Source organism: Mesoplodon mirus (assembly GCF_964341445.2).
Source record: "Mesoplodon mirus genome assembly, chromosome: 5".
Taxonomy (NCBI): Eukaryota; Metazoa; Chordata; class Mammalia; order Artiodactyla; family Ziphiidae; genus Mesoplodon; species Mesoplodon mirus.
Genome location: NC_138980.1, coordinates 101,455,806 through 101,468,894, shown reverse-complemented (window position 1 = coordinate 101,468,894; position 13,089 = coordinate 101,455,806). Strand labels below are relative to the sequence as shown.

At 34.8% G+C, this 13,089-nt stretch overlaps 1 protein-coding gene across 1 annotated transcript in view; it reads right to left on the bottom strand.

Annotated features, from left to right (window-relative positions):
- Positions 1 to 420: 420 nt before the first annotated feature.
- The window catches only part of SLCO6A1 (solute carrier organic anion transporter family member 6A1), a gene marked incomplete at both ends in the record, with an annotated part of 203,002 nt that continues 190,333 nt past the window's right edge, over positions 421 to 13,089 (bottom strand). Inside the window, 2 exons of the mRNA XM_082623305.1 lie at positions 421 to 566; positions 2,643 to 2,707. Coding sequence (XP_082479431.1) covers positions 421 to 566; positions 2,643 to 2,707 — 211 coding nt within the window. The remainder of the gene's footprint in view (positions 567 to 2,642; positions 2,708 to 13,089) is intronic.

The following is a 13,089-nucleotide window of genomic DNA, read 5'->3' as shown; positions in this document are numbered from 1 at the left end:
AAAAAAAGGTCATGAAGAACCTAGGGGCAGGACTGGAATAAAGACACAGACCTACCAGAGAATGGACTTGAGGACAGGGGGAGGGAGAAGGGTAAGCTGGGACAAAGTGAGAGAGTGGCATGTACATAGATACACTACCAAATGCAAAACCGATAGCTAGTGGGAAGCAGCCACATAGCACAGGGAGATCAGCTCGGTGCTTTGTGACCACCTAGAGGGGTGGGATAGGGAGGGTGGGAGGGAGGGAGATGCAAGAGGGAAGAGATATGGGGATATATGTATATGTATAGCTGATTCACTTTGTTATAAAGCAGAAACTAACACACCATTGTAAAGCAATTATACTCCAATAAAGATGTTAAAATTTTTTTAAATAAATAAATAAAAACAATTTTACTTCTCAATATTCTTCAATAGATATCACTTACATACTCCTGCCAACAGGTAGGCCATTTTTGTCTTGTTATAGATCCAACAACTTCCAGTGCTTCCACAGCGCTCAGTATCCCGAAGGATGCAAGAAGTTTCTCCTACTATTTTAAAAATTACTGGTCCAGGTATAGTCCCTATGAAAAAACGCAATGATTGTAAATTCACCATGAAAACACTGTAGGTTGGGATCAGAATGATTTTAATCCTAAACATAAACTTATATATTTAGTCATCATCACTGTAAACATATCATTTAAAGTTATCTAAGAAGTTGCTTATCAATAGGATTGTTAAAAACTGAAAATGTAATTGAGTGTTTTCGAAAATCCCTATCCCTGTAGATATAAAAAAAGCTAGCAGATCTTCATCTTCTTAGAATGATATGCATGTTGTTATTTAGTTGACATCTCAACATTTTTGTTAATTTCTAAATGAAAAACTTAGGAGAAAGTATTTAAAACAGAGATACTAAATATTGATTTTGTCACCTCAATATATCTCCTAAGATTTCAAATTGTGAAATTTTCAATGACTGAAAATTTAGTTTGGAAATGCAATGTATGCCTGTTATGTATCAAGATATTGCAAAAATAACTGAAAATGTAAATGCTTTGGCATGTTTGTAGCAGCCCTAGCTTCAGAAGGCCTCATATGCAGAGGAATAGTTGTGTGCTGAGGGAAATCTCTATATACTCACAGAGACATTTCCTCAGGAACAGTATTGCTTTCAGGTAAAAGTGAATGCAGTCTTAAAAATAAAATAAAATAAATAAATAGATAAATAAATAAATAAATGCCACTACAAAGACATTAGAACTGGGTTTTCAGAACTAACATATCTAATGATTGACCATCTTCCATAAGAAATTTTCGGAGTGCTCATGCCTCATGACGTTTTGATTCCTGTCAAAGACCACTGCCCATCACCAGATTTCCCAGTCTCAGTGAGTGCTGGTACTCTGTTTATAATTGTTCAAAGTGAAAAACCTAGGGCTACTACTCATTTTTTTCTATTTCCCACCATATTTTTTCTAATCCATGATAAACCACTGTAACACTACCTCCAAGTACACCTTGAATAAGTTGATTTCTCTTTTTCATTATAACCCCCAGAACCCAATTTAATATAACTCTGACTTAGACTTCAGCAAAAGCTTCCTTTTTCTTTTCCTCCACATTTATCTTTGCTAAATATTTCTCCCTCCAGCAGCAGAGTTATCTTTTAAATGTAAATCAGATAATATCTACCCTCTGCTTAAATTCTCTGATGGCAAAACCCTGAAAGATCTAGAGACAGTTGTATCTAAAATATCATCATCTTATTCCACCCTCTCCCATTCAAAAATGCATCAGCCTCACTGGCTTCCTTTCTGAGGTAGGAAGTTGTGCACTTGCTGTTTCTTATGCTCCCTCCTCCATTAAGAATCCATCGTTATCCACTGGATCACTTTTGACCATAAAAACATGCTCTAATTTTTCTCAATTAAAAAAGCTAATTTAAACCCTGCATATTGATCTAGCTATAGAACAATTTCTCTGATCCCCATTAGAGCCACACTTAAAATTTTCTACATTCTTGACTCCATTTACCATATGGCTTTCAGTCTTCAATCCAGTCTAATCTTGTTTCTTTACCCCACCAATAATTTTAGTCAACTTCTTGAATCAGAGCTCCTAATATAGTCATAATGTGGATTTGAAAGCTATTTTTTGCATTTTAAGAAAGCCTGAAGTACACAGTGCATCACCCTCAGCAAAGCCAATTTGTTCTTTGGACATAAATCTTTTAAAACATCAGATTCAGTGTCTTTGGTAATGAGAAATTTTTAAAGCACTAGTCTAGGTTAATGACTTCTCAAACATGCAAGCAATGCAAAATATAGTTTCTGTGCTTATATGTGCTTTGTTTCAGCTTACCAAACCACTTGTATAAGCTTGAAGAACATACTTCTGATCAAAAGGATTCTCTTCTAACTGAATATAATATTAATGCATATTTTACATGACAGGATAGGCTTTACATTAAGTATTACTTTTTTACACTAAGTATTGTCTCCTAAATTCTGTAAAGCAGCTCTCCCATTCAATTGTTTTGTGTCAGTTTATCATAATTATTTATTTGAAATTCTAAATATACATGTTGACACATGTATAAATCAAAAAAGAAACAATTCAATTCAATGTAATAACAGATTGCCAGAAGTCCATACCAAATATTCTCAAAATCACAAAGGTCACACCCATGGCCAGAGAACGGTGTTTGTCAGATACAATCCTGCAAGCAAATAGCAATGATATCATGAAAAATCATTATTATTAGCTGTAGAAAATGTTTGCTAGGTTCAGGGGTAATTTTTTTCCCTGTGCATCCATTAGACTTAAGGTTCTTTGGCCAGTTGACAGAGTTCAATCTGGGTGAATTAACTGCAACTCTTCCCATTTTTCCATATTCTGCCCCCTGCCAACCAATTCTAAAGTTACTTGAGCTTCACTAGGAGGAAGCATTTATGGCCCAAACTCTCTGCCCCAGCTTTGGCTGAAAAAAATTTAGCACTACCTTTCATATTTCACATTCTTCATTCTGTGGTGCACATCCATTGTTTCAGATCTCTTCCTTTTGTCCCTGTGAAACTTACTCTCTACCTTTCTCTACCTTGCTCTCCATTTAGGTAATGGACTACATCAATAGGCTCTCTTGCCTCTGGATACTGATTGAGTTATGCCAATAGGGTGCTCCAGAGTGAGAAAGGAAAGTGAAGTCAAGGTCTTCATTCCCAGGCTCCCTCTCTGCAGTTACCCAAGTTGACTGGGTCACTAGGCAAAGCAGTACCCTCTACAGGTCTCTCTTCTTCCTACCCTTGTTTCCCTTTGGGTGTTGAGTGGTAACAGACCTGAAGTATTGCACTATACTTTGGGATTCCTTATACCCTGCCCACATTTTAAATAGCCACTTTATTCAACCTTACTTGAATTGTCCTAATTTGAGGGTGCCATCTCTTTTCGGTTGGACCTCTGACTTTTACCCTCACTATTCAAAAGTTAAAATAAATAAGAAATAACTTTCTCAAATATAAAGAATGAAGATCTCTGTATTTTGTATTGGTCAAGTATTTGTTTTAAAAAGAAAAATAATGTACAAAAATCACATATTAGTATTTTGGAAAATAAACTAAAATACAACAAAAAATAATCAACCCTTGAACATTTTAGAAAGTAAAGAAATAAAAGCTACATTTAAAATGGATATTTTAAATAAATCCTATGCTTACCCTTTATTTCCTTGTTCTGGAACTTGAATAATAAACAAGTATGACCAATACTGTCATCCAAAATGACTCAATTTATTAAAATGTAGCATATGTTCAGTATTTTATGACTATTTTGTAAAAAGTGAGATAATTCCACCTGTATCAACCTGGTAAAAATATATGTTCTTTCCTCAAATATATACTACTAGGAAATGAAAACATATTTACCAATTCTTAAAAGATAATGTTTTTAAATGAAAAATAATTTAACTTTTATTATGAGCAGATTCATTAAAGACATATAAAGGAAGTAAAGTGTCACATTTTAGAACCACACTTTAGGATAAAGTTTTTGGTATAAAATAGAAATGTGGGTCATATGCTTAACTAAAATTGAGTATTCTGCTTCATTTAGCATAAGCAGTTTTTTTTATATGTAGTATGATAATGGTGTTCTCTGAAGTATATAAAGAGCTAACAATAACTCATAATTATTAACAAATATTTATGTATCTTCAGTTTGATTATAACCTTCTTTCTGATATACAAAAGAAGATGAAAAGATGAATGATTCTCATAATTCTCCAAAATCAGTTAAATGAACAGCAAAACAAGAAATAATATTCATAAAACACAATTTTTTAGTGAAAAACATTACTATGTTTTAAGAATAAAGTGAATTTTTTGGTATTTTGTCTAAGGAGTAAGGCTATGATGGTATGGTTTAAGAATTTCATGGAATAAACAAAATATTGGTTAGTACTCTTCCAGGATGTAAAAGACAGCTTCCACTATCTCTTATGACTTCTAAATATATATTTTCAGTCCATATCTTTCTTGAGTTCTCGACTTAAGTTCCTATCACACACAAAAGTTGCTCTTCCCCTGGTGCTCCCTGTCACAAGAAATGGAATCATCACCCATGCAGTTTTCAAGCCCAAAACCTGGAAAGAAGCATGCTTGAAAGAGTATTCTTTTCCTCATTCACCACAGACAATCAATAATAAAATACTGTGATTTTTATAAATAACTCTTTTTATATATCTCTCTGATTTTCTTCATCTCTAATTCCACTGGCCTATTCCAAGCGTGCATTTTTTGCCTGAAGAAAATAAAACAATTTCCTAACTTATCTGCCAACAACCATTTTTATCCCTGCAGTCCACTCTCCACATAGAGCCACAGTGATTTTTTTAAGGTAAAATTCTGATTATTTCACTAACCCACTAGGAAGCTTCAATGGCTCATCAGTCTCATTGCATGCCACCTCACAACTTTTGCCTTTACCACCCTCTTTGTTTACGACATTCTATCATACAACACTCTTATATAGCTATTTCTTGCACTCAGAGTCAGAGTCTTTGCATACATTGTTCCCACTGTGTGAAATTCTCATCCCCCATCTTTTAGGGTTTAGCTTAAATGCGATTTCCTTCAGGACACCCTCTCTAAATCCCCAGAGAGGAGATTTAGTTTAGATTGTCCCATAATTCTCTCTTGGCATTATTCTACATTTTCTTTGCAGTATGTTTTAATATTACAACTGAAAACTTATTAGTGAAACTACTTTTTTTTTTTTTCTATCTTGCCACTCTGTAAAGTCCATTAGAGAAGCAGGAATCTGGTCACTTCTGTTCCTCTTTTATTTCACCTTTTTCCCTTAAAGTGCTCATCCACCTTCTTGTTTAAATCCATGGTAACTATCACAGGTGAGAATACATACACATATTAAAATAATGATGGATGGGGACTTCCCTGGTGGTGCAGTGGTTAAGAATCTGCCTGCCAATGCAGGGGGCACTGTTTGATCCCTGGTCCGGGAGGATCCCACATGCTGCAGAGCGGCTGGGCCTGTGCGCCATAACTACTGAGCCTGCACTCTAGAGCCCATGTGCCACAAGAAATTAAAAAATAATCATAATAAAAATTAATTAATTAAATGAGGGATGGAAGGGAAAGAAATGAAGAACTAATTTTTCTTAATGATCACCTTGATGGAGCGAGAACTGACAAATCATGATATTGATACTTTTCTGTTTAGACTTAAGCCTCACAGCTTCAGATTTCATCAGAATTCTCCAGAGGAAAAAGAATGGTGTCATTCTTGGCCCCATTTGGTCACCAGAAACTATGACAGTTTGCTTGCCCCCTAGTGTGACACTCTACCTAGACCTAGTCCATGTTGTCAAGCATCTACCCGTCATCAAGAATTGACAAGAGGGCCTCCCTGGTGGCGCAGTGGTTGGGAGTCCGCCTGCCGATGCAGGGGATACGGGTTCGTGCCCCGGTCTGGGAGGATCCCATGTGCCGCGGAGCGGCTGGGCCCGTGGGCCATGGCCGCTGGGCCTGTGCGTCCGGAGCCTGTGCTCCGCAACGGGAGAGGCCACAGCAGTGAGAGGCCCGCGTACAGCAAAAAAAAAAAAAAAAAAAAAAAAAAAAAAGAATTGACAAGAATGTCAGGGACAGCTTTAAATCCCTATTTCATCTCTAAAAGCTTCTGCTCTCTCTGGAATTTTAATCCCTCTAGTTCTCTGCCACTTTGTGCCTTTAAATATATGATTTTTAATTTAACCCAGCTTTTCTAGTTATCCTCTGTAGGAGCATTGGCCTGCAATGCTATTCCATCCTACACCACTTCCATGACATTAGCACTTGATAATGATTTCACAATTTATGTATTTGTTTTTGACTTTTATTGTACTTTAAAAAAATTAAATTCTGTTGAATTTGGAGTATGATTATATTTTGGAAAGCTATACAAAGAGCACATGCTGGAGAGACATGCTTACTTATACCCCTGCTCTCATCTACTCTCATTTCTATCCCATCCCTTTAGGTTATCATTTTCATCACTTTCTTATTTATACCTTCACAGTGTTTCTTTATGAAAATACAAATGATTATAAATGCATACCTCTATACTCTCATTCATTCAGAGGAAGTAGCAAACTATTGGGTTGGTCAAAAAGTTTGTTCAGGTTTTCTGTAACATCTCATGGAAAAACCTGAATGAACTTTTTGGTGAACCCCATACATTGACTGTTTTGTACCTGATTTTTTCATGTTACAATATATTCTTAAGATCCCCTCCTATATGAACATAGAGCCCCTCCCTATTTGTTTTCACTTTCATTATATTACATTGTGCAAAAATGAAATCATCTACTCAACCTGTCTGTTGCTCTTTCACACTTAGTTTTTTCCCAGTGTTTGTTGTTTCATGTATATAGTACATACATAATATGTGGTTGTATGTAATATAGATAGCCTCATGGATGTAAATATATTTTTTGCAGGATATCTGCAAAAATGGTTTCAAGAAGTACAAGTGCTGGCATAAAGGGTAAACATATCTGCAATTTTTTTTAAGTATTAAAGATACCCTTTTCATCAGAGTTGCACCATTTTGTGCTCTTTCAAGCAATATATGAATACTTTTTTCTATACAGCCACATAAACAGATCTATTATCAATGTTTTATTCCTGTCAACTAGGTACAAAAGAAATACTATCACATAAAAATTTTTAATTCTATGACCTTTACTGTAGATATGGCTGAATATCCTTTCATATTTGTATTTTGTTTTCTTTGATGCTTTTCCACTTTTCTGTTGGGATGTTAATCTTAGGAGAGCTTTACTTATTAGAGGAATTAATCTTTTATAGAATATGAGTTGCATAAATTCATTGTTGCTTGGCTTTTGACTTTGCTTATTTTTTAAAATTTTATGGAGTAAACCTTATCAGTCTTTCCCTTATGACTTCTAGATTTTTAGTCATAGTTACAAATACCTTCACCTTTTAAAAATAATAATGAAATTAGCTGATTTTTTTACCACTTGTATTATTTAATTTTTTTTACATTTAAATCTTTGTCCCATTTGAGTTTTTCCTGGTGTATCATATGGGTTCTGGATATAATTTTTTCCCCAAAGTTTGTCCCCATTATACTCAAACCACTTTCTTAAAAGTCCATTTTTGATGCCCTTATTTAGAATTTTACTGTCATTATATTAAATTCCTATATGAGTTGAGATCTATTTCTAGACTTAATGTCAGTCTATTCATAAATCAATATTATATTGCTTCAGTGTTGAGACTTTATGGTGCATTTTAGCTTATGAGGCTAAGCCTCTGTTACTGTGCTTCTTTGTTTCAGATTCCCAAGCCACTCTTGCTCATTTTTCCATAAAAACTTAGAATCAGGTTTTATAGTTCAATAATTCCATTAGTATTTTCATTATCACATTAAAATTATGAATTAACTTAAGAAGAACTGATATATTGGTGGTGTTAGGTCTTCCTATTCAATAATCTGAGATATATCCTTTCAAATTGTTCAAGTCAGTTTTTGTGACATTCAAGTGTGTTTCATTTTGAAACTATTTTTATTTTGAAATTATTATTTTGAAACTCACAGGTAGTTGTAAAAATAGTACAAAGCATCATGTGTACCCTCACCCAGCATCCCTAAATGGTGAAATCTTATAGAACTGTAATATAACATTAAGACCAGGAAACTGACATTGGCTTACTGCTGTTAACCAGACTACAGACCTTATTTTGTTTTCATTTTTCAGTTAATATATGTTAAATTTTTTTAACTGAATGTGTCTGTGTGTGTGTGTGTGTGTGTGTATAGCTCAATATATCTGTTATTTTTTATATGCTGTTACCTTACCAAATAGTTAGCTAAATGTACTGGCTATTATTTCTTTTTTAAATAATTTATTTATTTTTGGCTGCATTTGGTCTTTGTTGCTGCGTGTGGGCTTTCTCTAGCTGCAGAGAGCGGGGGCTACTCTTTGTTGTGGTGCACGGGCTTCTCATTGCAGTGGCTTCTCTTGTTGTGGAACACGGGCTCTAGGTGCATGGGCTTCAGTAGTTGTGGCACGGGGCCTCAGTAGTTGTGGCTCACGGGCTTAGTTGCTCTGCAGCATGTGGGATCTTCCCAGACCAGGGCTCAAACCCGTGTCCCCTGCATTGGCAGGTGGATTCTTAACCACTCCGCCACCAGGGAAGTCCTATTATTTCTAATGCAATGTAAAAAGAACTGATAATATTGCTCTAGGAAGTTTTACTGTGACTGGGTAGACAAATACTGGAGTTCAAATGTCATCAAAAGTGAAGGATCCTATGTTTAACATACCTTTCAATCAGGACCTCTTGAAAGACTATACTCTAGGATAAAGGACAATCTGAAAATTGATAAGGTCTTTAAAAAACTTAAACCTCTCCTTAAATCAGCTAAATTCCTGCTTGGCTTACAGGGAACTGTTCCTATTCTACCTTCCTTAATAAAGCTATTGTAAAATATTTTTGGAGTTATTAATGTTCAGAGTCTCTATTATTTTTGGTACACAAAATCTCAAATGATTAAAAATAATTATAGGAGTTACAAGAGACAGAGTCAAGAGAAAAAAATTAAATTTAAATAGTACTACAGAATATTCAGATACTAGATATCTGACAGACATTTTAAATTTAGAAGATTAATATGTCCAAGAAAACAGATGACAAGGTAGAGAATATTATCAGAGAACTAGAATCTATTAAAAAGAAATAAAATTCTATATCAGAAAAGTACACTAATTATAACGAACTCATAGGTGAATTTAACAACTAATTAGACACAGGAGATGGTAGAATTAGTAAACTAGAGTACAGGTAACTGGAAAAGCAGGTGGAAATATTATTAATACATTAGAGATCAGTGAAAAAACTTCAGTCTGAAGCACAGAGCATAAAAACAAATGAAAACAGAAAGTAAAAAAGAATAAAAGAGGGCCTCCCTGGTGGCGCAGTGGTTGAGAGTCCGCCTGCCGATGCAGGGGATACGGGTTCGTGCCCCGGTCTGGGAGGATCCCATATGCCGCGGAGCGGCTGGGCCCGTGAGCCATGGCCGCTGGGCCTGCGCATCCGGAGCCTGTGCTCCGCAACGGGAGAGGCCACAACAGTGAGAGGCCCGCATACAGCAAAAAAAAAAGAAAAAAAAAAAAAAAAGAATAAAAGATACATGGATATAGTGAAAGGTTTACAATATGTGTAACTGATATCCAAAAGGTGAGTAGATAAGGAATGGAGCAGAAGCAATATTTGAAGAAAGAATAGTTAAGTATTTTCCAAAACCAGTGAAAGATACTGTGGTAGATAATCACTCAACATGGCTATCATTGATTCCTCTTTTCCCCCAATACATGCTTGTTGCTCCTGACATCAAGAGATGGAATCTAATCACCCTCTTTTTGAAACATGACTTTTTTGACAAATAGAATGCAGAAGAGTGACATTCTTGGACTTTCAGCCTAGGTCTAATGAAGCCTTGCAGTTTATGCCTTGTATCTTATGCCTGGGTCTCTTAGAACACTAAAACTTGGGATGTTCCCTTTTGGAATACTTGCACCTTGTTAGCAGATGTTTAAGTTGCATAAAGAAGCCTCTATGACCAATCAACAGCCCCACCTAGGCTCCTAGGAAAATTTAGCCTAAACTGTCAGCCATCTAGGAAATCTAACCCAGTCATGCTATCAGGTAACTCAAATGTTATGTGCCATCTGACCACAAGCTCAAGAGAAACCTTAAGCAAGAACTACCTTGTTGAGCTGAGTCAACTTGCAGAACCATAAAAGATAAGGATAAATTATTGTTGTTAAGTGATTAAACTTGGGATGGTTTGTTACTGTTATGGACTGATTTCTGTTCCCTCCAAAATTTATATGCCAAAAATCCTAACTCCCAGTACTTTGGAATGCCATCATATTGGATACAGAGGTAATTAAGTTAAAATAAGTTCAGTTGGGTAGGCCCTAATCCAATATAACTGGTGTCATTATAAGAAGAGAAAATATGGACATAGACATTCACAGAGGGAAGATAATGTGAAGACTCAGGAAAAGATTGCCATCTACAAGCCAAGGATATCTGGAACAGACCCTGCCTTCATAGCCATCAGAAGGAACCAATCCTGCACCAACTGTACACTTCTAAATAACACATGGTTTAAATGAAAAATACATTGAAAGGCATATTTGAATTGAAAGTATGAGTAAAATATATATCAAGACTTCTGGGATGCAGCTAAATTTATACTTGGATAGAAAAGGCATATATACCAATAGACAGAAGATATAGGTGAATAAAATAAAAATACTAAAAACACAGAAGTAAAATGATAGAAATTATAAAGATAAAAGCAGAAAGATTTGTTAGTCACACACACACACACACACACACACACAGGGAGACATTCAATTTTTAATTTAAAACATTCTCACAAAGAAATTCTAGGTCAGGTACATGACAAGTGAGTTCTTCCAAAGATTTAATTAAAAAATAATACCATACCTCCATAAATTAGTCCAGATATTAAGAGGAAATATTTCTCAACTTATTTTATGAAACCAGAGTAACATTGATGCCAAAACCTAACAAGCACATTAATAAGGGAAAATTATAAGGCAACCTTATTCATGAATATAGATGTAAAAATTCTAAACAAAGTATCAGCAAATTGAATCAAGCAACTGACTAAATCCAATTTATTCCTAGAATAAAGTAGAGGTATCATATTGCAATCATCTCAATAGATGCATCAAATGCATTTGATAAATTTTAAAATTTATTAATTAAAAAAAGTTTTAGTGAACTAGAAATAGATTATTATTCTGATAGATGGTCCCAATATCACACTTAAGGGTAAATTTACAGCAAATTTTATATCTAACAATAAAATACCAAAAACTTTCATCTTGATGGGCATAAAAAACAAGTATACCATCACTACTTCTATTCAACGTTGTACAGGATATCTTAATCAGTGCAAGAGAAAAAAAATGTATAGGCGTTGGAGAAGAAATAAAAATTATTTGCAGATTGTGATTATGTACTGTGGAAAAAGGAACTTCAGCATGTAGTCAGTATTGCTAAGAGAGCTCTTTAAAATGGAGCTGGAAGGCCATTAAGGAAGCAGGGCTTATGCACATCCTCACCAGCTGGAACCATGAACTTTTGAATTGGGCCAAACCACAAATATTCCAAGGACTCTACAAGAAAACCTGCAACCTGCCACAGTAACGAACTTTCCCCTCCCTCTAGTGGTAGCCTTTCGCAACCAATCATGTAAAGATAAAAATAGCTTTGGCTTGCCAGTACCAATTATAATTATTTTGAAACAACTTGTGCAACCTTGTTGGGTTTTTTTGCCTTCATAAACCCGTCTTTTATTTCCTCCTTGGAACACATTTTCAACTCCTGCTCAGATCAGTGTCTCCTGAATTGGAATTCTCAGATGCCAAATAAAGCCTTTATTTCTTTGCAGCTTTGCTGTGGTGAATTTTGTTCATTATTACATAGAAAATCTGAAGTAATCTACCAACTATTAGAAATTAATATGAACACAGTCGCAGAATACAAGGTCAAAGCAATAAGAATGAATTACATTTCCTTCATACCAGTAATAAACAACTATTTTATACTATGCTATACTAAATATCAAAAACAGGAATGAATCTAATGAAGGAGGTTTAAGACCTCAACTCTGAAAAACAAAATTATGAAACGTTATTGGAGAAATAAATGAAGATTTAAATAACTGAAGGAATCATACTTCACTGATTGATCAAGAGACTCAGTGTGGTAAGTATAGCAATGCTCCCAAATTGATTCAAAGACATTCCAATCTAAATCTCAGCATGTTTTTTTTATGGACATTAACTAGGTGATTTTAATCACCTAGAAATACAAAGGGCCAAGAATTGCCAAGATAATCTCAAAGATGGACTTACAACAAAGACAGATGTAAATATTCACAAAAAATACACAGGAATTAAGACAGTGTAATGTTGGTACCGGGATGCTCAAATAGACCAATGGAACAGAACAGAGTGCAGAAATAGAACCACATATATAGAGTCTGCTGGTGCATGTCCGTGGGGGGAAAAGACAGCCTTTAAATAAATGGTGGTGAGTCAATTAGTATCCATACAAAAAAAGATGAACCTGGGTTCCAACTTTATACAAAAAATATCATTCCCCGTTGAATTATTGATTTTATAATCTCTTATTAAAATAACATAAGAAATGTCCGCATGACTTTGATTAGGCAAAGATTTCTTAAACAGGACATTAAAATTATATTTCATTCAAAAGATGCCATTATCAGAGTGAAAAGGCAAGTCATAGAGTTGAAGATATTTGTCATGAATATATATGTCAAATGACTCCCACATTTGGAGTATATAAAGAAATTCTGCAAATCAATAATAAAAAAGGCAGACAACCCAATGTAAAAATAGACAAAAGAACAGAAAAGACATTTGACAAAATTGCACATTCCTATGGCTAATGAATAAAGGAAAACATGTTCAATAATATTAATCCTCTGAATAGGGAAATTAAGATGACAATGAAA